At 51.6% G+C, this 22,642-nt stretch overlaps 1 protein-coding gene across 1 annotated transcript in view; it reads left to right on the top strand.

Moving 5' to 3' along the window:
• The window catches only part of LOC138824468 (contactin-5-like), a 356,854-nt gene that overhangs the window by 251,706 nt on the left and 82,506 nt on the right, over window positions 1–22,642 (top strand). The window contains exons 11-13 of the mRNA XM_070018361.1: window positions 5,226–5,362; window positions 7,653–7,782; window positions 9,468–9,618. Of these exons, the coding sequence (XP_069874462.1) occupies window positions 5,226–5,362; window positions 7,653–7,782; window positions 9,468–9,618 (418 nt within the window). The remainder of the gene's footprint in view (window positions 1–5,225; window positions 5,363–7,652; window positions 7,783–9,467; window positions 9,619–22,642) is intronic.

Raw genomic sequence — 22,642 nt, 5'->3', positions numbered from 1 at the left:
AGAGCTTTCAAATGGCAGCTCGGAGGCTCAGAATGAGCTTGTTTCATGGCTACTCTATGCCAAACAGAAACAAGCACACGTTGGCTAGAAAACCAGTGAACTTTAAACAAACTCCTGCCCGAGACCAACTGCAGGGCTCGGTGGCCAGGCTCTGCCCACCAGCCACGCGCTGGCTTGGACAATGGAGATGCTGAGCAGCCTGTCCTTAGTCTGGAGATCTCGGAAACCGAGTTTGACTGGAGCAGGGCAGGTCCGCAGCTAGCATTCAATAAGTGAACTTTCTTCTCTGCCTTCTGACCTGGCGTGGAGCCGTGCTGGCGCTGTGCTGTCACACTCCCGCACTGGAGAGAGGCCTCCGCCGCGCAGCTGAGCCCCGGCACTGGAGAGAGGCCCCAGCACTGGAGAGAGGCCCCAGCACTGGAGAGAGGCCCCAGCACTGGAGAGAGGCCTCCCTCCACCGCGCGGCCGAGCCCCGGCACTGGAGAGAGGCCCCAGCACTGGAGAGAGGCCCCGGCACTGGAGAGAGGCCTCCACACTGGAGAGAGGCCTCCCTCCACCGCGCAGCCGAGCCCCGGCACTGGGGAGAGGCCTCCCTCCACTGCGCAGCCGAGCCCCGGCACTGGGGAGAGGCCTCCCTCCACCGCGCAGCCGAGCCCCGGCACTGGGGAGAGGCCTCCGCCGCGCAGCCGAGCCCCGGCACTGGGGAGAGGCCTCCGCCGCGCAGCCGAGCCCTGGCGCTGGGGAGAGGCCTCCGCCGCGCAGCCGAGCCCCGGCACTGGAGAAAGGCCCCAGCACTGGAGAGAGGCCCCAGCACTGGAGAGAGGCCCCAGCACTGGAGAGAGGCCTCCACACTGGAGAGAGGCCTCCACCGCGCAGCCGAGCCCCGGCGCTGGGGAGAGGCCTCCGCCGCGTGGCCGAGCCCCGGCACTGGAGAGAGGCCCCAGCACTGGAGAGAGGTCCCGGCACTGGAGAGAGGCCCCAGCACTGGAGAGAGGCCCCAGCACTGGAGAGAGGTCCCGGCGCTGGAGAGAGGCCTCCCTCCACCGCGCGGCCGAGCCCCGGCACTGGAGAGAGGCCCCAGCACTGGAGAGAGGCCCCAGCACTGGAGAGAGGCCTCCACACTGGAGAGAGGCCTCCACCGCGCAGCCGAGCCCCGGCGCTGGGGAGAGGCCTCCGCCGCGTGGCCGAGCCCCGGCACTGGAGAGAGGCCCCAGCACTGGAGAGAGGTCCGGGCACTGGAGAGAGGCCCCAGCACTGGAGAGAGGCCCCAGCACTGGAGAGAGGTCCCGGCGCTGGAGAGAGGCCTCCCTCCACCGCGCGGCCGAGCCCCGGCACTGGAGAGAGGCCCCAGCACTGGAGAGAGGCCCCAGCACTGGAGAGAGGCCTCCACACTGGAGAGAGGCCCCAGCACTGGAGAGAGGCCCCAGCACTGGAGAGAGGCCCCAGCACTGGAGAGAGGCCCCAGCACTGGAGAGAGGTCCCGGCGCTGGGGAGAGGCCTCCCTCCGCCGCGCGGCCGAGCCCCTCGCCTGGGCCTCACTACCCGCCTCCCTGCCTCCCACGTGGACAGTCACCAGCGGCCTCCTCGAAGCTCCCACCGCCCCGGCCCCCCACAGATGATTTGTTTTGTTACATTTTTAGAAAGAAAATTCAGTTAAGTATCGCATGTTTCTCAGCTGTTTCCAACAGAAAGAACATGCCTGGAGGAAGAACGGCTTTTGCTCAGAGCTCTCACTCTGAACGCCGGCGGCGGGAGGCCGGAGCCCGCAGCTCACAGACTCTGTACAGGGGGAGCCCGCAGCTCACAGACTGTACGGAGCCCGCAGCTCACAGACTCTGTACAGGGGGAGCCCGCAGCTCACAGACTGTACGGAGCCCGCAGCTCACAGACTCTGTACAGGGGGAGCCCGCAGCTCACAGACTCTGTACGGAGCCCGCACCTCACAGACTCTGTACGGAGCCCGCACCTCACAGACTCTGTACGGAGCCCGCACCTCACAGACTCTGTACGGAGCCCGCAGCTCACAGACTCTGTACGGAGCCCGCAGCTCACAGACTCTGTACGGAGCCCGCACCTCACAGACTGTACGGAGCCCGCACCTCACAGACTCTGTACGGGGGTTACAGTAACTCTGCCTTTTAGGAGAGGCCCCGGAGCCCGCACCTCACAGACTCTGTACAGGGGTTACAGTAACTCTGCCTTTTAGGAGAGGCCCCGGAGCCCGCACCTCACAGACTCTGTACAGGGGTTACAGTAACTCTGCCTTTTAGGAGAGGCCCCGGAGCCCGCACCTCACAGACTCTGTACAGGGGTTACAGTAACTCTGCCTTTTAGGAAAGGCCCCGGAGCCCGCACCTCACAGACTCTGTACGGGGGTTACAGTAACTCTGCCTTTTAGGAAAGGCCCCGGAGCCCGCACCTCACAGACTCTGTACGGGGGTTACAGTAACTCTGCCTTTTAGGAAAGGCCCCGGAGCCCGCACCTCACAGACTCTGTACGGGGGTTACAGTAACTCTGCCTTTTAGGAAAGGCCCCGGAGCCCGCACCTCACAGACTCTGTACGGGGGTTACAGTAACTCTGCCTTTTAGGAAAGGCCCCGGAGCCCGCACCTCACAGACTCTGTACGGGGGTTACAGTAACTCTGCCTTTTAGGAAAGGCCCCGGAGCCCGCACCTCACAGACTCTGTACGGGGGTTACAGTAACTCTGCCTTTTAGGAAAGGCCCCGGAGCCCGCACCTCACAGACTCTGTACGGGGGTTTCAGTAACTCTGCCTTTTAGGAAAGGCCCCGGAGCCCGCACCTCACAGACTCTGTACGGGGGTTACAGTAACTCTGCCTTTTAGGAAAGGCCCCGGAGCCCGCACCTCACAGACTCTGTACGGGGGTTACAGTAACTCTGCCTTTTAGGAAAGGCCCCGGAGCCCGCACCTCACAGACTCTGTACGGGGGTTACAGTAACTCTGCCTTTTAGGAAAGGCCCCGGAGCCCGCACCTCACAGACTCTGTACGGGGGTTACAGTAACTCTGCCTTTTAGGAAAGGCCCCGGAGCCCGCACCTCACAGACTCTGTACGGGGGTTACAGTAACTCTGCCTTTTAGGAAAGGCCCCGGAGCCCGCACCTCACAGACTCTGTACGGGGGTTACAGTAACTCTGCCTTTTAGGAAAGGCCCCGGAGCCCGCACCTCACAGACTCTGTACGGGGGTTACAGTAACTCTGCCTTTTAGGAAAGGCCCCGGAGCCCGCACCTCACAGACTCTGTACGGGGGTTACAGTAACTCTGCCTTTTAGGAAAGGCCCCGGAGCCCGCACCTCACAGACTCTGTACGGGGGTTACAGTAACTCTGCCTTTTAGGAAAGGCCCCGGAGCCCGCACCTCACAGACTCTGTACGGGGGTTACAGTAACTCTGCCTTTTAGGAAAGGCCCCGGAGCCCGCACCTCACAGACTCTGTACAGGGGTTACAGTAACTCTGCCTTTTAGGAGAGGCCCCGGAGCCCGCACCTCACAGACTCTGTACGGGGGTTACAGTAACTCTGCCTTTTAGGAGAGGCCCCGGAGCCCGCACCTCACAGACTCTGTACGGGGGTTACAGTAACTCTGCCTTTTAGGAAAGGCCCCGGAGCCCGCACCTCACAGACTCTGTACGGGGGTTACAGTAACTCTGCCTTTTAGGAAAGGCCCCGGAGCCCGCACCTCACAGACTCTGTACGGGGGTTACAGTAACTCTGCCTTTTAGGAAAGGCCCCGGAGCCCGCACCTCACAGACTCTGTACGGGGGTTACAGTAACTCTGCCTTTTAGGAAAGGCCCCGGAGCCCGCACCTCACAGACTCTGTACGGGGGTTACAGTAACTCTGCCTTTTAGGAAAGGCCCCGGAGCCCGCACCTCACAGACTCTGTACAGGGGTTTCAGTAACTCTGCCTTTTAGGAAAGGCCCCGGAGCCCGCACCTCACAGACTCTGTACGGGGGTTACAGTAACTCTGCCTTTTAGGAAAGGCCCCGGAGCCCGCACCTCACAGATTCTGTACAGGGGTTACAGTAACTCTGCCTTTTAGGAAAGGCCCCGGAGCCCGCACCTCACAGGCTCTGTACAGGGGTTACAGTAACTCTGCCTTTTAGGAAAGGCCCCGGAGCCCGCACCTCACAGGCTCTGTACAGGGGTTACAGTAACTCTGCCTTTTAGGAAAGGACCCGGAGCCCGCACCTCACAGATTCTGTACAGGGGTTACAGTAACTCTGCCTTTTAGGAAAGGCCCCGGAGCCCGCACCTCACAGATTCTGTACGGGGATTACAGTAACTCTGCCTTTTAGGAAAGGAATTTCTTTTCCTCTGCTAAACTTTTGAGAACCTTTTTTTTTTGTCAATCGTGGGACTTGAACTCTGGGCCTGGGCCCTGTTCTTCAGCTCTTCAGCTCAAGGCGAGCGCTCTACCACTTGAGCTACAGCACCACTTCTGGTTTTCTAGCAGTTTATTGGAGATAAAGGTTTCACGGTCTCTCCTGCCCAGGCTGACTTTGAACTGCGATCCTCAGACCTCAGCCTCCTGAGTAGCTAGGATGACAGGCGTGAGCCTCTGGCACCCAGCTTTGAGAACCTTTTTATAACTGACACAGGAAGTATGTGTATATAAAATTAGGAAAAGTTTTGTGCTTAGTAAGATTTGCATTTCTAAGTTAATTTTCTAAACCAGTTCAGGTTCTGTGAGGAATAAAGCCAAAGCAGAGAACCTGCTCACTGTAGAGCTGTGCGGTTCGTCTGTCTGTGCCAGGACTGCTGTGGTTCTGTGAGAATCCCACTGCCCTGGAGCAGGCCCTGTGCTGGTAGGCACTCCCAGCTACCAGAAGTACACACACGGGCACATAAACACACATGCACACATGCATGGACACACACAGGAGACACGTGCACACAGATGCACAGGTGCACACAGGCTCACACAGACACATATGAAGCACATACAGGCCTGCCACCCACACACACACTCTGCGAAAGTCTCAGGTTAAAACACGTTTCACTTCTCCTCTTCTGTGTTGGTATCATCGGAAATGCAGTTCTGTGCAGAACTCAGAATTGTGCCTCTTGCCTCTTGCAAGCACCTGTGTTTATATGAAATGCTGAACACACAATTAAAGCCACCGTGGAATTTTCCATGTGAATTTTGGCCGTGTTGCAGTGTTGGACCTGGACTCACCTTTCTTGAACGCTTGCTCCTCGCAGCCTATCCACACTGGGTGGCGAAGCTGAATGACACGGAGCTGGACAGCGGCAGCAGCCTGCGATGGGAGTGCAGGGCCGCAGGGCAGCCACGGCCGGCCTACCGCTGGCTGAAGGACGGCGCCCCGCTCCCGCCCCAGGTATGTCTGCGGGAGGGCGGGGAGCAGGGTGTGCAGAGAAGTGCACTAGCATCACTTAGCTGCGCAAGGCGGTGTGTCTGTGACATTCCCATGCGTGCCTCCGTGGCCCAGTCACACTCAGCTCTCACCAGCCACTTCCTCGCGCTTTCACACACACACACAAAGTACTGTTCTATCTCACATGCGTGCATAAAGCATGGCTGTGTGCCCCTCCTTCCCCCTCGGCTGCCCCCTCCCTGGGACCCAGGACAGCCTGTTCTGCTTATTGGAAGTCTCTTCCTACTTCTGTCTTCTCATAGATTTGAAGTAAGAAATAAAACAAATATACAAGTAAGAATTCCTTCTCAAGTTTTTTGAGTAGTACATTAAATGCGAGTGTTTCAGGCTGCACTGCTTGGGACCCATCAGTGAGTACCATGGTGACAGTCTGCGTGGCTGAGGTTCAGGTGCCGGAGCCTGCTGCCCTCTCTGTGTGGGACGGCCTTACTCTCCCCAAGCGCAGGACTAGCCTGCGTCACGGACGGGTGAAGCAGGACTGCAGTCCACCCCGCGTCCTGTGTCCAATCAACCTGTACCTCCCACACGAGCGCCCCTACCACGTCCGCTGCACTGTGGAAAACCACTGGCATACACTGGGTTTAAATTGATTATTACTACCTAAGTGCAGAATGATGACGATAATTTTAACAGCTCTGTGCCTTGATTGTGGGCAGGAAGGAGGGGGGAGAGAGAGAGAGAGAAACAGGTCACTATTACTGACAAAATGAGGACAAGTGTACAGTTGAGACTGAGCCCCAGTCCTGCCCTGGGGTCTGCTGGCTGAGGAGCGGTGCTGCGCCCTGCCTCTCACAGCCTCCCGTCCTGTTTATGAGGAAGCTGGATCACACCTCCATGCCACCGTTTTGTCTCTAACACCCTCTATTCTAAACCCAGCTAAGCCTATAAATAAAACACAATTGCACAAGAAGCCAGATACACAGAAAACAAAATGGAAAGCTCTGAAGGCAAGCGAGGAGGGAGTTACAGCTCTTTAACTCTCCCAGGCTGCCCTGGGAGGAGGCCAGCTGGGGAGAAGGAGGCCGGCCTGGGAGGGGGAGGCTGGCCTGGGAGGAGGAGGCCCTGGGAGGGGGAGGCTGGCCTGGGAGGAGGAGGCCCTGGGAGGGGGAGGCCCTGGGAGGGGGAGGCCCTGGGAGGGGGAGGCCCTGGGAGGGGGAGGCCACCCTGGGAGGGGGAGGCCACCCTGGGAGGGGGAGGCCCTGGGAGGGGGAGGCCCTGGGAGGGGGAGGCTGGCCTGGGAGGAGGAGGCCCTGGGAGGGGGAGGCCCTGGGAGGGGGAGACCCTGGGAGGGGGAGGCTCTGGGAGGGGGAGGCCCTGGGAGGGGGAGGCTGGCCTGGGAGGGGGAGGCCCTGGGAGGGGGAGGCTCTGGGAGGGGGAGGCCCTGGGAGGGGGAGGCCCTGGGAGGGGGAGGCTCTGGGAGGGGGAGGCCCTGGGAGGGGGAGGCTCTGGGAGGGGGAGGCCCTGGGAGGGGGAGGCCCTGGGTGGAGGAGGAGGCCCTGGAGAAGGCGCTGCCCCTGTCCTGTTTCCAGATAAGGTGCTTGCTAAGTGAATGCTTTGTTTTGAAAACGTTCTCAAATTCTTGACAGCTTCGTTGATCAAGCACTGCTCGCTAACATATTTTAAATGACTTGCTTCTCATGAAGTGCCAGAGACACCTGGCTCTTTAATTATATTTTAGAAGTAAAATTCAATTGTTGAAAGTCACTCTTTGGCCTCAGTTTATTACAGTTTGTACCTGTCAGGTCTTCTGTCTCTTGTACCCAGTTTCTTCTTTTAATGGTATTTCCTGACCAATAATTTTATACAACCCAACTGCAGGGCAGTTTCTACTTGTGCTGGTTGGGAAGAAAGAAAGGCAGCTTCTTGGACCAGTGGTGGAGGGATTACCATGGCCTGAGTCCTTGATGATTTAGACCTAGGTCTTCCCCCTCCACCCTCACCCCTCTTCCGCCAGACCCTGCTGCTCTGGCAGGGAGAAATGGCTCCAGGAGAGCCTCAGCTGCAGGTCCACCCATCAAAACCAGCTCAGAGGAGCCCCGCAGCCCTGCTTTCTGTGTGTGTGTGTATAAAACATAATATGTAATTTACTATAATGTACAACAGACAGCAAGACAGTCAACAGTAAATTTGACAAATGATGTCTTACTACAAATTGAGGCCTTTGTTCCTTGGTCCTGGAAGTTGTGTGCGTACAGCTGCATCTTTCTGGGTCTGGTTTTTGTCCCCATTACAGAGTAGGGTTGACATGGTCAACGGAGTGCTGACAATCCACGGAGTGAACCGATCCGATGCGGGGATGTACCAGTGTCTGGCTGAGAATGAATACGGAGCCATTCATGCCAGTGCCCAGCTGAAGATTCTAGGTATGTGATTTCCAAGCAGATCAATAGAGGGGAAAATGGCTGCTGCTCTTATGCTCCACTTCTCACGATACTGAAGTTTTATGATACAGTTCTAAAGACCTACTTTATGACTTAACAAGAAATATTGTGTTGTGCTGTTTCTGTAAACTGTAGAAGACAGTTTACTTTTGTCCTGTTGACCCACATCTATGCTATTTATATGGTGTTCTAACCGTAGTTTTATTCTTAGATGGGTCATACAATATAGCTTTGATTTAGAATTAACAGTCAGGTTTTACAAAGCCAGGTACCAGTGGTTCGTGTTTGTAATTTTAGCTACATAGGATCACCATTTGAGGCCATCCCTGCCAGGAAAGTTGACAAGACCCTTTCTCAGCCCATAGTTGGGTATGGTGGCCTGCACCTTGTCTTCCTAAACTAGACAGGAGATGAGACTGGAAAAACCAGTGCTCAGTAAATACAAGATTCCATTTCATTTTCCCAGATATTTAAAAAAAATCAAAGATTATTTCTTTTGTTAACTATTACTCTTAACGTCTTGGAATTAAAAAGCCGATTTCATCCACACTCTGTGATTTTCTCAGGACCACTCCAAAGCCTTCTTATTCATTATATATACATTCAAGTTTATCTTTAATTCTATTCACCGTAAGCAACCAAAGATGTTACCTGAATTATTCCCATAAGTCCCTTCATTTTTCTTCAGTATCTTATGTCTGTCAATGAAATAGATCCTTTTAACATATGTACCTTTTTAATATTGTTGTTAATATTGGTTAATGTATCTTTTTAAGATTGTGTCACACATTCTGTTGGTATAATATGAACGTAAACTATTACTGAAATGCTCAGAGAATTGTTACATTGATATAAAGCAGTGCCCCAGATACCTTCACACAGAAGGATCTTAATGTCAGTGACTTAGATGAATAATTGCAACAGCCTGAATAAAATTTTAAACTGAAATTACAATAATCCTGTTTCTTTTTAAAGTAACATGCAGTTTGTGGGACTTTTCCAATAAAACATGGATCAAATTAAGTAGGGTGGAAAGCCAGTGCTCTGGCTTGCCCTTGGAGTGTACCAACTCAGGAGATTAAAACCTGGAGGATTGTGGTTCAAAGTCAGCCTGGGCAGAAATGTCTAAGAGACTTCACCCCCCAATTAGCCAGCAAAATGCCATATTGGAAGTGTGGTTCAGATGGTGGAGTAGCAGCCTGGAGAGAGATAGATGAAGGACAGGGGAAGCCCCGAGCTGGGCCCCCGCATCAGTGATAATGAAGCTCCAGTACTGATTACGGTGGGAAATGGAAGACAGAATTGTCCTAGGCATTCCCCCCATCATGGCAGAGAACCACTGAGAGGACATCCTTAGAGTTATCCATCACAGCCGGTCCTTTGACCTCTCAGGCCATCCATGAGTCTTTCACAAGAGGAACTGGTACCACCAGTAAGGCATGCTAGCTTCTGAAATGGCCTTTATCTATGAACTCCACATTGTCAGACGCCATTATCTCCTGGCAGCCAGCAGCTATCTCATTGTAGCAATGAATCACGTACCCGTGCCATGGAGGTTTTCTCTGTGTGGTTTGATGACACTGGATAAAAGGGGCAGGAGTTGCGGCGTGTCGCTCGCTGGAGAGGATGTCCCTGCCTCCAGTGAATGGGCCTTTCCTCCCGCACAGCCTCCCCTCCCACCTTTGCACCAAGTCAGCTGAAGAGGACTGTCGTGGTCACCAGAGACCGGGAGGTGGTCCTGGAGTGCCGGCCCCAGGGCTCTCCGAAGCCGACCATCTCGTGGCGGAAGGGAGACAGAGCGCTCAGAGAGAACAAAAGGTCAGAAGCCGCTTTGTGTTCCCTCTCCTCACAGCACCAGGCCTCTGAGGTCGGAGGGGCGCAGAGGCCACGAGTCCTACGACCCTGAGGTACTTCCCCACCCAGTTGAAGTGGACTTTTGTTTGACGGGTGCATTTTCAATGGAGAGAGAGAGAGAGAGAGAGAGAGAGAGAGAGAGAGAGAGAGAGTGTGTGTGTGTTTAGTACAGACAGATGGTAGACTATAGAGAGGTCAAACTCCCTTACTTCCATTGGGTTTCCTGACTAAGAAAGAATTGCACTGGGTTTTGAAGAAAGCAAGAAATGTAATTGGCCAGTGGGTTTTGGTTTGCATTTTGTCCTTGGTACTGGAATCCCCAGTGACCTGGGCCCCGATGAGGGTTGTGTTTTTGGTGGTTGGTAGCAGTAACATAGCACGAGCACATTCTGGGTCTGCTGGATAGTTCTTTGCTGATGGGATTATTGCCGGGTGAACTCCAGCCAGGCTTTGCCTTTCTGTTTTCAATCTGGCTAACAAAAATAGCGCAGGCTGCTTGGATGGCCACGGGCAGCTGTGAGTTGGGCAGCAGCCCATGCTGCATGTGAGCGTCAGTCTGTGGCCGGCAGAGGCCAGGGTCGTACAGGAACGCAGGGAGGCCGTGAGGACAGGCGCTCTCCGCGTCCGCTCCTGCCGCCATCAGCAGCGGCGGTGCACTTTGGTGTGAGCTACGAGTCAGGAGCTCAGATTGTGATGTTTTGTAGAGGTAAGTACTCCAATACGTAATCTCTAGGTCAACATTTAGGTTTGTTTAAACCTAACACTTGAAATCTTTCTTAAGGCTTTTGCTTCCTGTCAGCAGTGAGATGCACTGGTTTTGTTTGTTGTGTGGAATGGTTTGTTTAATTACTGGCTGTGCTCTACCCTGAAGATCTGTGCTGTCCTCGTGAGCACTATAGACTCTAACCGTGTATCCACTCTTCTCCATGTGAAACTGGAGTTGGGAGAACTGAATGAAATTCTGCATAGAAAATACACGGGCTGGTGTTTGCTCATTCTCATCGCGAGATGATGATGATGATGATGAAGATGATGTTCATGATGATGGTGGTGATGACGGTGGTGGTAGTAGTAGCAGTGGCGGACGTAATGACTGTTATTTCAAACTTTGACCCTTGAACTCTAGTCTCCATTTTTCATGGCAAAGTCATTAAGATTAAGTGATTAAGAAAAGAATGTGCAAGGGCCAGTCTGGGACGACGACGGCGTTACTGGGTGGAGGGTGTGAATTGGCTCTTGGTTGCTGGGAGTCCCTGAGCCTCGGTTCCTGCCCCGGGGTGGGCTCCTCCCCTCGGGCTGGGTCTTTCCCTCTCCCCTCCTTGGCGTGGGGAGTGCATTCAGTGCCTGAGGACTAAGGGAGAGGCAGTGAAGCCTCTGAAGACGTCCCTCCGCTTGGCAGTGCCCAGACCTGGCCAGGGTGTGTGTGAGGACTGCAGCGCACGGTCACTTGGCCTCCTACGAACACTGGAACTTGTCCGGGCGCCGGGGTTTGGAGCTCCGGGGACTCCCAGCCTCGTTCCTGGGCTCCGCTCATCACTCTCCAGCTCATTATTTCCATTACTTGGCCATTAACTCCTGTTCAAATATAATCATCCCGAAGCTCTCCAGCAGTGCACACACATTAAGTCTTCACCGTCGCATGCTTTCTGAGGGCAGTCTTGGCTGAAAGGAAGAATGAGGAGATCCGGGCAGGGAGCAGCCCACTATATTTGGTTCAGGGCCCACCTGGTGCATTCTGCTTCCTTTCTGTCAGCCCTTGTGAGCCATCACTGAACATCTCCAAATATGCCACGTGTGTTTCAAAGATACTTTGAATTTTTGACTTTCAAAAGTACTTCAAGCATCGGTTTTCATATCTAGGTAGAGATGGGAAAAGGAAGCATAACTCACTGGGTGATTAGGAAATCCAGACCCACAAAATTATCAGGTACCTGTAGAAGAATAATATTCAAGAATGCTTTTCCTTTTACGAGTCTGTAATCTAAGCACAGACTTGTCCAAAATTCCCTGCACTATTTCCCTGCTCACCAGAGGAGCTCAGAATCGCAGACTTTTCTGCCCCTTTAACACACTGGCTTCCAGTGGGAATCCATGTTGTGTTTATTAGACAACGGCGATCAAGCTCACATACTCCCAGACAAACAGAAAAATGTATTCTTCATAACAGCCCTACAAGACCATCACTGGGGAAGCTGCCTGCACTGGTCGGGAAGAGGGATTCACTGGTGTGATTAGGACTGGTGTCCTGCTTGGCCCCCAGCTCCATGCTGTGTCCGCTAACGAGCAAGCTGCGGGGCTCTGTCCTCCTGACAGCGTATTTTACATATTAGGAACATAAAACAGCATAGACCCTGGAGGTCGCGGATTGTGTTAGTGTCTAAGCAGTGGTATAATGAGCACTCCTATGTCAAGAACGCATCGTTTAACTTCCTTTGTGATTTAGAACGTTTCCGAAAGCAATGAGGTGGTCAGAATGGCTTTTTTCACCTGCGGGGTGGGGGTGGGGTGCCTCCTGAGCCGCTCACACAGCCCCACGTTCCCCCAGACGTGGAATGCTGGCGCCACAGGAATGGGGACAAAGTGGCTTCACACTTCCCATCGCCAGGCTCATGCTCAGTGAAAGGCGGCCACCTTCCTCAACTTCCCTCTGAAATGCAGGTAAACATGCATGCAAAAATAGGACAGTCACACACATGGGATATTAGCTCTCTGTGCGAACTTTCAACCTGTCGCAGAAACTGTCCTTAGGTAGAGACTGTAATTAAGAAAGAACCAGGGCTCATTCAAGTGTGTACCTCTGATATGTCAAGAAACTCGGTTTCCCCAGCATGTGCCTGGGGCACCTCACTCCGGGGAAGCTGTGGATAAGGCAGGGAGATGCGATTAGACCCCTACCGGACACGGGACCCACCCTCCCCACGCGCGGCCCGCCAGAAGGAAGAGTCCACTGCCCCAGCCAGCCAGCGCCGAGTCTGGCCGCCGCGAGGGTCTTCACAAGTTAGGCGTCTCCTGCAATTCCCACTGACTACCAACAGATGACAGGATGTGCTGCTGCTTTTTTATATTGTAACTTATTTTTAGGGGCTGGAGGCATGGTTAGCTGTGTAGCACCAGCCGAGTCGGGCACAAATCCCTGAGTTGAAACTGCTGGACACAACACAGAAAATTTACTTCTTACAGGTTACCATGTGGCGTTCTGATCATGTATCCGCCTTGTAAATGTCCCTGCAGACACTTACCAGGTATTTATACTGAGCACACAATCATTTCCTCTAGCCGTTGTAAATATGCGACACCTTCTCATTCTCTGAAGTCTCTGCAGATCTCGCTGCCAGCCTCCAGAACCTTCGTCCATCCCACAGCTTTTTGGACTCAGGGCCTTACACTTGCTAGGAAGGTGTTCTACCACCGGGTGCAATCTCCCATTCCCTTTTACATTGCCTATTTTTGAAATAAGGTCTTGTTTTCTGCCTGGACTACAGCTCTCCTGCTTGTACTTCCCCATGGGGCTGAGAGGCCAGAAGTGGAGCCCGTTCCCAGCCTGGAGCCAGGCGCCAGAGCTGAGCTGGCTCACACCACCCTGTCCACACAGGGCTGGAGACGAAGGCCCGGGAACCTTTGTTTGCTGAGCTGGTCTCCCACCACGGTCCCTCCCCAGCACCAGTGCAGTGGCTTGCTGTTTGTTTGGCTGACCTCACTGCCAGGTTGCATCTTGTTTCTGATTTTCCTTAATTGTTAACTATGCAGAGCAGGCTGCCACTCCAAAGGGAAAAGCGACAACATCATAACTCTGGCTCTGTTGTTGCATGAGCATCTCCACTTCATGGCTTTACATCTCCAGCTAATTACCAGTTGAGCAAACAGTTCATAAATTCTACTTCTAACTACGGTTCATTTACCCAGTTGCTATAAATGGCTGCACCACTTCCCAGCCTCTGCCCCTCGCACGGGCACAACGGGACGGGAGCAAGCCATTAATTGCCTAAAGGCTTCTCTTTTCTAAAAGCCCCCAGACTACAACTTCCAGCTTAATCTGTCCTTAGTACAAACAACATCTGAAATACTTGGGAACTCAAGCATCTAAGTACATGCCACTGACTGATCCCATCGCCTCCCCAAGCGGCTCTCGGAGAATATAAAATAGAGAAGAAAGACGATTTGGAGGATGTTGAGAAAAAAAGTATTTGACTGAGGAGGTTTCTAGCTCCTGCTGAGACTTCCATAGTCACTTCTTCTCAGCCTTTGCATAAATCAAGGTCTGCTTTAACCAGGGTCGGTTCGTCATGGGAATTCGAGGGATGGTTACAAATTAGTGACTCGAAAACGCGGACTTGACTGGGGGAAGAGCCCACAGGTGGCCTCCACCAGAGACTAACCTGAGCAAGCGCCATCTTTAGCATGCATCCTTCTCTTCGCTCTACTAGCAGTCATCTGGAATTGGCATCGGTGTGTGTACACGCACACACGCAGCTTCCACACACACCGGGGCTCTAGGTGACCCCATGCTGGCACTCTGGCGGGACTGGGGTGCTGAGCTGACCTTGTTTCCCCTGGCTCCTGTTGTAAACAGTAGATGCCTTTCTTCTTCCCTTCCTCTCAGCCAGAGGGGCCGGTGAGGGTGAGGGGTGGTGCTGGGGGTGGGGGTCAGTATGGACACATCAGAAAGAAACTCCCTCATACCATTCCTTGATGTCCTTGAAAATGCAAAGGAAAGGAAAATTCCTAATACCGCTACATCTGAAAGGATGCTGCATCACACAGCCACTGGCTTAACCCTGGAAAAACCAATGAAGCTTCCCGCCGTAAAGATTAAACAAGGGAAGCATGTCATCTTAATCAACTATAACATATTTATACTTTAAAAAATCTCCTCGTGCCTGCAAGCGGAAAGAGAAACTTCATTGAATTTGTAAAGATATTTTAAAAAGTAAAAATACACAGAAGCAAGCATGGAATGCAAAGCCACGACACATTTCCCTCCGGAGCTCCAGGCAGCACCGGAAGACCCGCACGCCTCAGCTTCCCGCCAGCAGGAACAATCCACTCCACCAGCAAGGAGGGACAGAGGGCGGGACAGAGGCAGGGCTCTAGGGACCACGTCCTCCAACCAAACACGACCACCTAAGCCTCCCCACGCATCCCAGGAGGGGGGAGCCTGGGGCAGGAGGATTCCCGCACCAGCATGACACGGGACCGGCACGGTGTCGGGACAGACATCGGCCTGCCACACCATAGCAGGGGAGGACACACAGAAATCCTTGGCATTGTGAGGAGAGCCAAAAGAGGAAAAGAGCTACAGACATGTCTTAAATTATGTTTTCAGTATTAATGAAAGCAAAATCAAACTGGCTTTTCCAAATGAGGAAACTAAAAGACTGAGAAAATCATTTCATGGCATCTACGGCTGAGTCTGAACAGGGTGCACTGTAATGTTCTGTGGAGAAGAAAAAGACTTGCAACAAGTGAAAGAGTCGTGATTATAAATTCTACAGTCAACCCACATGTTTGAAACTGAATAGTTCTCCCAGAGTCCGACCCCCCACATTTCCCATCCAGCTCCCCATCCCCCACATTCCCCATCCAGCTCCCCATCCCCCACATTCCCCATCCAGCTCCCCCCATCCCCATTTCCCATCCAGCTCCCCATCCCCCACATTTCCCATCCAGCTCCCTGTCCCCCACATTCCCCATCCAGCTCCCCACCCCCCACATTTCCCATTCAGCTCCCCATCCCCCACATTTCCCATCCAGCTCCCCATCCCCCACATTTCCCATCCAGGCCCCCCATCCCCCACATTTCACAGGTACCCTGCTGGGGCCCTGCTCTCCCAGGCCCCGCATGAGGACTCTGCACAAGGCTGCTTGGAGATGGCAGGTTTTGTGGCTTCGGTTCTTATATAGCAGTTCAGAGGTGTTTGCAGTCCTCCATGTGAGCAATGTGTGTGTCACCAGTATGAGGTGTGTGTATGGGGGTGTGCTTACACACTTACAGACAGTAGACCTTTCCAGATGTTTTCTTTGCAATGTGTGTGTGTGCATGTGTACACACATGTGGTGCACAGGCAGAAATGGAAGACAGTATGCGAGGAGATAGACCTGTTTATGGCATTGTTTAGGGTTTTCTAGAAAAATACACAAGATACTTGTGATCTATGTATAAATTGTGTGCAACTGGTTCCTCTGTTAGGATCAATCATCTAATAATACAGGCGTCTTTCAGGGCTTTGGTTTTGATAAGTGTTCAGAGACGAGCTGTCATACATACGGTGGAGTTTCTACATGCATACGTATACACACATCGAGAAGGAACTGGCGTGGTATTCAGGAGGCCTTGGGTCCCTCGGCGAATAAACCTTACCACAGCCTGCGTCTGCTCCAGGTTCCCCGGGTGCCCAGGGCTCACTGAGCCATTGTCATCCAAGATGGCACCTCAGCGGTGTGCACCACTCACCAGCTATGAGCTCTCAGCCATAGTAGTAGAGAATTTCAGGGATGAACATATAGATTTGATGTGCATGCAGAGATGGATGTGCACACAGACACGGATATTTACCTTTTAGGTCTAGATTCTGCACATGAGCCAAACCACGTGACTTGCGGCTGAGCATGGCTCATCCCACACAGCGCTCCTGAAAGCTTGTGAGCCTCACACCTGCCCTGGTTCCTCTTATCCTTACATATTTTTAGGACCCCACATCCCAGCAGGGGTGTGGGCACGAACAGTGCAAGCTGCATTTTAAGTACCGGTGAGGCCATGTCCCCGATGCTCTGAACTTCCTTCAGGAGGTGCTGTAGAGAAGTGGGCTGTTGGGGGTGCTGCGTGGGTCAGCGCGAGGTGTGAGGCTCCGGTCAGAATAGCCTCCCATGCAGCAGAAGGCCGGGAGCAGAAGGGAGACCAGTTTTCTTTGTGTTTTGTGATAGCTGCTTACATGCTGGCTTAAATTCTGGTTCTCTGGTCAGTGGAACTTACCAGAACTGGCAGTAGATTAACAGGAGCAGCAGTATGCTTTCCCAGCCCTCCTCACCTCCCCAGGAAGGAGTGGCTGGAATTGCAGCCAACACCAAGTGGAGTTGAGCCTGCGTTTCCCAGCGACCCGTCTCCCCGGCCACCTGTCCGTGCCCAGACTTTAAACCCCATCCATAAAGCGCAGATCAGAACACCCCTCTGCAAGCCACTTAATGCTGTTCAAAACCATGAATAAGTCATCTTAACCAAAACCTTCGCTACAGTTCTGCTCTCCAAACTGTCCCTGCGTGATTTTAAACATGATGTTAGTTTAGAGCTGGCACACCACATTAGAGCAATGGTGTCTGTGTGAATCGTGTGTGGAATGAGCTGTACTGCACCCCGTACTGAGGCCAATGCTGAGAATCTCACTGTTTATCACGTGTGTGGATATGAACACATGAGTGTGTGTGTATGTGTGTGTGTGTCTGTCTGTCTGGGGAGGAAGGGACAGAGGGGGGCCAGATGCTCGTACCCATGTGCCTGGCTGTGGTGCTGTGATTTCCAGCTTCCTTGCTCCAGCAGTGAAGGACCAAATCAGCCTCCTTTTGTAGCGACTGTCTTTGAGTAGAGTATTGATTGTACTCAGAGGGGAGGGGAGAAGAGAGAGGAGAGGAGAGGAGAGGAGAGGAGAGGAGAGGAGAGGGTGCATGGCACTGCACATCTTAAATATTGTTCATTCCCTCATCCTCACGTTGCTTATAACAAAGTGAGGGGAGAGTGGAGAGGACGGGGAGGGGGAGGGGAGGCGTCTGAAGAATGGTTCATTCCACCTTTCTCATCGCTTATGACGAAGCTGAGGGAGAGCAGGGCAGTGATTTACTCAAACCCAGGGGCATGTCTCCTAATTTTCTCCCGAGTGTCTTTCCCAGAATATCTCACTGCTCTTGTATAATGAGGACCAGGTTTATTTTTCATGAGAATAAAGGAGGTTCCAGGTAGAAAGAAGGCGTTTCTTGATGCAGAGTATCATTATACTATGGAGAGGAATGTTCATAAAAATGGGAATAAAAAAAAACCCTGTACAGAATAAAAGAGGTTATTCCTGGCAGTTGACTGAAAAGGCATGAAATCGTAAGAAGCTTGACTGACAGGCAACTGAATAATGTGATGAGATCAATCAAATTTTGGCTCTGCTGAGATCAAAAGAAGAGAGGAGAGTGGAGAGGAAAGAGGATGTCTGGATTTAACATTCATTTGGAAATCGTTTAGAAACCTGGAGATAAAAGATTTTCCAGAAATACTAAATGTGTGCTACTTAAAATTTTAGAGACTGAGAGACTTGTGCATTGTCAGAAGAAGTTACTAAAACACAGCTTCGTTTTTCATGTAATGAGATAAAATGCCCTTCTTCCATTGGTGCCAATTAGACCCTTAGTTCTTCCCATGTATCTTCCTTCAATAACAGGTAGCCGAAATCATGAGCAGCTCTTCAAGAGACAGACAGAGATGGACATTATGAAATAAATGTAATTGGGAGGCAATTTAAAGAAAAGAATTTTCCCATTGTCAGTACTACCAAGATTCTGTAAGACCGTGCACCGGTGCGCCCCTTGTCCCCCTCTGTGGACGGGCTGCTCACCTTCTTCCTGGGCCCGGACGTCGGTGTTTAAGTGCTGGGTGAGCACTGCAGGATTTTAAACTTGGAGTTCAGTTACCTGGGGCATTTTAGCTTAAATTAGAGGTATTTGTCAGCAAAGAGATTTTTGTGGAATCAGACTATAAAGTGAATGGAATATTATCTGTCTTTTGGTACAGTCAAGGATGACATTAGGAGTTGACATAAAGGAGAAAAAAATTACCATTATCACAACACAAGATACGTTCAGACATCATGCCTTTCCACTTTCACTCGGTTGGATTTGTCATGTGATCGTGTTTATGATTTATTGTTTTGTGATTGAAATATCAAGTTTTCATTCATGTAACAGAACTTGTGGTATTGCCTGTTGCTACTCTCTACTGAATTATTTCTATTTATTGGATAGTTATTCGCATCTAGGCCAGGAAACACTTCGGGAGGCAACTAATTTTATCACCTGAATTGATCATCAAAAGACACTGAGACTAAAAATGTGAACTCATTATACAAGGTAGTTTAGCAGGAAATAACTAGCAATTATATTTCAGATTCAGGAGCTGCATCTTTTGAGAATTTAAATTTATTTTTATTTATCTTTTTCTTGTGGTGTTGGGCTTGACTCCAGGGCTTCCCACAGGCAAGGCTGAAGCTAAGCCACTGAGCTACATCTCCAGTCAAAGCTTTACTTTTTATAGTATTTTACTTATTAATTAATTTACTCATTCAGTCATTCATTTAGTGCCAGAGCCAGGCCTTGAACTCATGGCCTGGCTGCCTTGCTTGACTTTCTTGATTATACCTGGTACTCTGCCTCTTGAATCACACCACCTGTTCAGTATATTGCTGGTTGATTATAGATGTAAACTCCTGGTCTTTTCTGACCAACTTGGGTTTGAACCATGAACCTTTAGATCTCAGCCACCTAGGTAGCTAGGATTACAGGCATAAGCCTGCTTCATTGTTTATTTTTTAACTGATACATAAAACATGAAACACATTTTTCAGCAGGGTTTCCTGTAATGTTTTAATAGATGTAAGTATAGTATCTACAGTAAATACTTGTAGTAATATAGTAAATACATTATATTTAAATCTAGCTTTAAATCAGGTTAAAGGCCTCACTTATAGTTTATGATGAAAACATCCAGTATCCTTTCATGCAGTACTTTCAGATACACAGAAAGCCGCTCACTACCTGTGGCTAGGTTTACTCCTCGAGGTGAGATGCGTTCAGGTCTAACCCTGGTCTGTGCAGCGGTGCTTGTGGGTTACACGAGCAGGAGCGTGCCTGTGGTCCAGTAGGTCTGTGGCAGCATCTCCACTCCTCCCCGGCCGTGCAGAGACCCCTGAAGCGGTCTGCGTCCGCCTCCCTCCACAGATGCGCCACACCGCACCCGCTGCACGCGGCCGCCACGGCAGTGACGAGGGAACGCTCGCGGCCGCCAGACCTGCTCGTGCTCCAGCCGAACCTCGTGAAAACTAAGTAAACTCACCCAGGGCTGTAAGCCGGCAAAGTGGAATGAGTGGATCTGGAGTGGCTGCATAGACACTAGCCAAGTCAACCACTAATAAACTTGACTAATAAAAGGACCCCAAGACCACTCCCCCCGCGTGCTCGTAAATGAGGGCTTGATTTCCTTCACGCCAGCCAGCCTGCAGATTTGGAGGAAAATAAAAGCCCCTGGTGTAACATAAAAAAGTTTCTGACAACCAGGAGATAAATTCTTATTTATTAAAAATAATTTCTCTCTTAGCATGAGGTCAATAGACTTAATGAAAAAATTCATGGTATAAACAATATTAAAACATTGTAATGACGGCCGCCGCGGAGGCCCAGGCGGCCGCCCTGGACCCAGGCTGCTTCCAGATGTGGATCTTTATCCAAACATCTCCGTGGTTCCTAAAATTAGGCCAGACTACAACGGGATTTAATATGTACTCGGAACCATACTGACAACCAATTTTAAAAAATGAATTAGTGCCTGAATAAAACCAAACAAAAAGCTCAGCTGTATAGATGGCGTGGGGGGAGGGGCTCTGCGGTCAGCCGCCTGCTGTTGACTCAGTAGCGCCTCGGCCGCACCAACAAGTTCTTCTGGAAAACGTCTGTCCAAGACCTTCAGAAACCTAGTAACCCAGTGACATCTATGTGTGCTCGTGTATTTTGACACGCAAGCAGCTACACATACACATAAAGACATGCATGCGTTTCTTTAATATAAAAAGACATTAAAGCAACACAGAGCGTTTGCGTCCACGGGTGTGGCGTGGACACGGGCCTCGCGGGAGCGCAGCTCTGCTTTGGGGCGGCTCAGCAGTGTGTGGAGCGGATCAGCCCCGCGGGGGTGAAGATGTGTGTGGAAACAGAGCAGCCGAAGGTGACGAGAGGAGCCGAGGTCCTGCTGCGGTGCTCCCCGGGGGCCCCGGCACGCGCTGCCCTTGGCCTTGTGGGCGTGAGCCTGGACAGATGGACTGCTTGTACCGCCTGGCACAGGACGCATAGAACGCAGTCGCGGGGACGCCACTGCCCGTGGTGCCCACGAGAACATGGGGAGAGGTGGCAGGAGGGGGTGCTCGTTCCCTGGAACGCGGGGTGGGCAGAGGGCTGTCGGGGGGGGGGAGGAGAGGGACAGTTCCCAGCTCGGTGCTTCAGTCGCTGTGGCGGGGTAAGTGTGCACCTAGCAACAAGGACTTTCTCTTTCATAGAGGCTAGCCATCTAAGAAACGCTGTGGCTTGTGGGGCAGCAGTCTTGGAAGTGAGATTCTGAGGCCAGGAGCGCCTGCTGGGAGGGCCTGGCCCCCACGACTGCGGTGAGAGGCAAGTCCACGTTTCCCCAGGACACGGGACTCCGACTTCCTCCTGTGTGCGCTTACATGGAGTTTTGGGTTTGCTGAAAACAACATGTGTTCAAGTTTGTAGTGCAAACATAAGCTTGGATATGAAATTTCTCATTAGATATTATGCACTAGAGAAGAAAAGGAACAATTTGTAAATCATATAACGTACAGCAAAATATCTTAATTTGAAATCTGTGGTGGGGACTGTAATCTTCTATGATGGCAAAAACATGCATGCAAACAGCACCTTGAAGGGCTTTGCAGTTGGCTAAAGGTCCAGGAGAGACCTGATTGTGTCCTCGGAGACCGGCAGAGCCCGGCGTCGGTCCTGTGGCCGGTGCAGGTTCCGAGGCCCCTGTGAACCGTGGGCTGCTGTCGGGGCGGCCGGGGGTTCCCTGGAAGATGTTGGAGGAGCAGCATCAGCACATGTTAACTGTTAGCTGTTTGCATTTGTGCACTTGCTCCGGATGATGCTACAGGATTGAATTACAGGATATTTCAGGCAGAATCCTTTATTAGAATATAAGAGTTGTTCCAAAAGTGTCCATATGAAGGTGTAAAGCCGCAGTAAATTCATGACCCTCCACCTCCCTGTAGGAGAATGTGTAGGTATATGAAGGGTTCAGGAACATCAGACAGACAGACAGACAGACAGACAGACAGACAGACAGACAGACAGACACATTAGATATAATGTTAGGCCTATCAGTGTCAAGATTGTTTGGCTCCTGGGTGTGGAAAGGGGAAAGTTTAGATCCATCTTTTCTTCTTAACTGACTCTCTCGGGACCATGTAATGTGTGAGTAAGTGATGCCATTCACCATGTCCACTAAATTATCCAGTTAGCAATCAATTCACGTGGGAAAGTGACGGCTGAACAAGGATAGAGAGAGTGTGGGAAGCATTGGAGAGACATTTCAGACAGGACCGACACCTGCCGGCGGCCCGCACCTCGGTGACCCAAGGCACAGCTGGCAGAGGGAGGGCCAGAGTCCCACGGCCTCAACCTCTTCCCTGTTCTCCACCTCCAAAAGGAAAGGCAGGAACAGACTCTCATCACGCCCTGCAGTGTTACTTCGTCTTTTGCTTCCTTGCAGCAGCTTTTGCTTATGATTTCAGGAGATTTTTTAACTTCTTGGTATAATAACAGTTAACAGGCCACCTATGCTCTTACAATATGTAAGTGGAAGAAGATATAAACACTGGATGGTATTTTTAACCATGCCTGTTTCTTACTAATTTGGTCATAGAATGAAAAAGAAATCACTGATATAAAATGAAAATGGCTCTTTAAGTCAATACTAAATTACTCGTCACAGTCTTCAATAACAAGGAATTGACTTGAAGTGAGGCACCATCTGAAACTTACCTGTGCTTCTCAGCAGGGCTGAGTTAATGAGCACTGGTAATTGCTTTGGATTTCAACTCATACATCTTTCCACCTGAAAAACAGATTTCATATTAGTGTCATATTTTATGTTTACCCAATTACCTGACCCAGCAAGATTGAAAGACCATACCAAGGACCTACGAATACAAGCAACCATTTTAATAAATAGAAC

The sequence above is a fragment of the Dipodomys merriami genome, unplaced genomic scaffold, assembly GCF_024711535.1.
Source record: "Dipodomys merriami isolate MVZ:Mamm:240054 unplaced genomic scaffold, mDipMer1.0.p SCAF_129, whole genome shotgun sequence".
Classification (NCBI taxonomy): Eukaryota; Metazoa; Chordata; class Mammalia; order Rodentia; family Heteromyidae; genus Dipodomys; species Dipodomys merriami.
The sequence above is the reverse complement of the archived record's forward strand: the minus strand, read 5'-3'. Positions and strand labels throughout refer to the sequence as shown.